The sequence below is a fragment of the Aplysia californica genome, unplaced genomic scaffold (genome assembly GCF_000002075.1).
Source record: "Aplysia californica isolate F4 #8 unplaced genomic scaffold, AplCal3.0 scaffold00262, whole genome shotgun sequence".
In the NCBI taxonomy this organism is placed as follows: domain Eukaryota; kingdom Metazoa; phylum Mollusca; class Gastropoda; order Aplysiida; family Aplysiidae; genus Aplysia; species Aplysia californica.
Window position 1 is genome coordinate 811,941 of NW_004797532.1, and position 3,678 is coordinate 815,618.

Below are 3,678 nucleotides of genomic sequence, written 5' to 3' on the forward strand. Positions count from 1 at the left end.
ATAACGATAACAATATCGAAGATAACGATAACAATATCGAAGATAACGATAACAATATCGAAGATAACGATAACAATATCGAAGATAACCACAACAGTATCAAAGACAGTATTGTATTTGCATTCTTCAATTAAATAACAACGGGGAAGAACCTTCAGTGACAATAAATATGAACATCATGGCACCCCTTTCCTTCCTGTCGTCTGTCTTCTTGATCAGCTCGGTTTATTTCTGTTTGAATTATTCGGTGCAAAGTTGTTCAGGCCATATTTACTTCTCTTTTCATATGTGAGGCAGCGTGGTGGAATCAGGCTCTCGTCAATTTTTGAGCATGTAGAGTTATTGATATCATCTCAAAGCTTGTTCACTTGTCTTTATTTAGATGCTAAAAATATCCGTTTATCTTGAATACAAGTCGAGATATTTGCAAAAGGAGGTGGGGATCACCTGTTTTCAGAGGTAAAATTAGTGAGAAAATGGCGCCAAAGAGTAGGTTATTTTCCTTAGCTTAAAGTTCGTGGTAACTGAAGATTTACATTTTTATGCCTTTAATCAACGCCTTTCAGAAAAATCCACACAGAAATGAGTTCTTTAAAGGGCATGAAAGGTATTGAGCCCAAAAAAAAAAAATTGATAAAAATTGACAAACCTGCGGAAAAATGCAAGTTTCTTTGCTTTGATTATTTTGACGAGAGCCTGATTCCACCACGCTGCCTCACATATTGAAGTTTAATGACAGTAATATATAATTTAAGTTTTTTTTATGTATACCTGCATGTGTTCTTACGGCCCTGTACAGCCAAGAAAAAATTCCCTCTGAGATGATAAAGTATTATCTTATCTTATCTTATCTTATCTTATCTTATCTTATCTTATCTTATCTTATCTTATCTTATCTTATCTTATCTATCTTATGTATATGTTGTTCTATGGTTTCCTCTGCTTTTCTTTCCCTCTATCTGCCCACAGAGCAGCAGTTTCTCTGGTCCATTTGATTTATTTATGTGGCCAAAGAATCTCAATTCAGTTTCATTAAAATTTACTCTTAGGTTATTATCTTTCTTCTTGTATTGGTCTCCACACTCGTTCCTTGACTGCTGATACCCCGCTACAAGCTGGCAATAAAATCCATTTGATTCAGTCGGGGCCATCTAGACAATGTCAGGAGTATTGTGTACTGCTTGTGTCATAATAACAGCAATAATAATAATAATAATAATAATAATAATAATAATAATAATAATAATAATAATAATAATAATAATAATATTAATGATAATAATAATAATAATAATAATAATAATAATAATAATAATAATAATAATAATAATAGCAATAATATAATAATAACAATAATAATGATAATGATAATAATAATAATAATAATAATATAATAATAATAATAATAATAATAAATTACACTTTTATTTGTCCTAAAAGGGCACTTTGGTTTACTAAGGCTAACATACATATTACATACATAAATACATAATTATAACTACAAACATACAGAAATACTTGCATAAATACATATATAAATACATGTACACAATATTACACAAATACACAACACCTTACAACCATGCCACTGTCGGTCGCCACTGTGCAGCGCCCTGTATTTTGAGATAGGGTTGTCGTGTCTTGCTAAAGGACACACCCCAGTGACCACCCATCTGAACCCTGTGTCATCTATACTTGCTTGACATTACTTGAGTCTGAACTCACAACTTACTTAGACACTGGAGCCCCCTTAGACCATGTCAAGTGTATTATTGTGCCCTGCCTTTGTCCACAGCCGACAGACAATCCTTGTGGAACTGGACACGGGCGGGAAACCGGAACTGACCTATGCCCCCGGAGATCACGTGGCCATCTTCCCGGAGAACGACCTTGACCTTGTGGACGGCATCCTACAACGACTGGTGGACAACCCGCCCTACAACTCTGTCGTCGCCCTGGAGACTTGTGACATGTCGGCCCGGGAAGGTTGGTCTTGTCTGTTTGCTTGCTTATTTTTTTGCTTTTGTTTTTTATTTATTTATTTATTTATTTATTTATTTATTTATTTATTTATTTATTTATTTATTTATTTATTTATTTATTTAGTTGTTTTTGGTAAGTGTTTAACGGCGCTCGCAACTGTATACGGTCATATGAACGCGCGGGACATATTAAACATGTTCAGTTGGTAGGAAGTGTTGGCCCGTGTGGCGGCCGAAGCCTATTCTTATTGATTTTGGACCCCCAAACAATCTTTAATGTGCGCAGCTTGCAAACGGTACCTCCAAGATTTTTCACCCTTGACCGAGACTTGTTTGTTCACTGATCCATTACAGGTTTACATTAAAGATATATGTGATGCAGCGTGGTGGTATCAGGCTCTCGTCAATTTTGGGGCATGTAGAATTATTGGTATTATCCTACAGCTTGTTCATTTGTCTTGCTTTCAATGAAAAAAGTTACCCATCCATCTTCAATAGAAGAGGAGATATTTTGGACTGATCGAGGTGGGAGTCACCTGATTTAAGAGGTAAAACTAGAGAGAAAATGGCCGCCAAAGCTTGGTAAATTCCAAAGCTGGAGAGTCCATGGAAACTGTAATTTTAATCAACGTTTTCGGTGAAATCCTCAAAGGAATGTGTTTGTAAATTTACATAAAAAGTGTTGAGCCAAAAAACAAAAATTTGATAAAAATTGCTAAGCAGGGAGAAAACTGTTGTTTTCCTCAATCTCATTATTTTGACGAGAGCCTGATTCCAACACGCTGCCTCACATATGTAGAGATAGAGCCCTCGTCTAGTACCTCCTATAGGTTCATAAGGCTTCCCTGCAGCTCCCAAATCCTGTTTGTTCATTCCCAATGACCATGTCATAAGCATTGCTTATTCGGCTATTACCGAATGCCAGGTCTGTACTCTTTTCCAGCTAAATAAACTATGTGGATTAGGGCAAAGCATCTTTCCTAAGGATACAACGTCATAAAATTATAATTTCTGGGCTGGGAATGTTTTATTGCAAGGATGAGAACATCCTAAATCATATAATACCCCCCCAGCCCTACAATTCCAAAAAGAAATGTAAATGAAACCTTCTTTACTTGTTTAAATGTATCTCAAAATTGGGTAAGTTGATAGCATTTCACAAAATTGTCACAGCCCAGCCTTCTAACATAATACACTTGACCAACATTCTAACACAACACACTCGTCCTGTCTCCTGTTGTTACATTCTAACACAACACACTCTTCCTGTCTGCTGTTGTTACAGTCTAACATTCTAACATAACACACTCGTCCTGTCTCCTGTTGTTACATTCTAACATAACACACTCGTCCTATCTCCTGTTGTTACAGTCTAACATTCTAATACAACACACTCGTCCTGTCTCCTGTTGTTACATTCTAACACAACACACAACACACTCGTCCTGTCTCCTGTTGTTACATTCTAACACAACACACAACACACTCGTCCTGTCTCCTGTTGTTACATTCTAACACAACACACTCGTCCTGTCTCCTGTTGTTACAGTCTAACATTCTAACACAACACACTCGTCCTGTCTCCTGTTGTTACATTCTAACATAACACACTCGTCCTATCTCCTGTTGTTACAGTCTAACATTCTAATACAACACACTCGTCCTGTCTCCTGTTGTTACATTCTAACACAACACA

General features: G+C 36.3%; 1 protein-coding gene across 1 annotated transcript in view; it reads left to right on the forward strand.

Annotated features, from left to right (window-relative positions):
- Nucleotides 1-3,678, forward strand: part of LOC100533269 (nitric oxide synthase 2) — a gene marked incomplete at its 3' end in the record, with an annotated part of 29,926 nt that overhangs the window by 20,665 nt on the left and 5,583 nt on the right. The window contains 3 exon segments of the mRNA NM_001204576.1: nt 1,796-1,985; nt 2,790-2,797; nt 2,799. Of these exon segments, the coding sequence (NP_001191505.1) occupies nt 1,796-1,985; nt 2,790-2,797; nt 2,799 (199 nt within the window).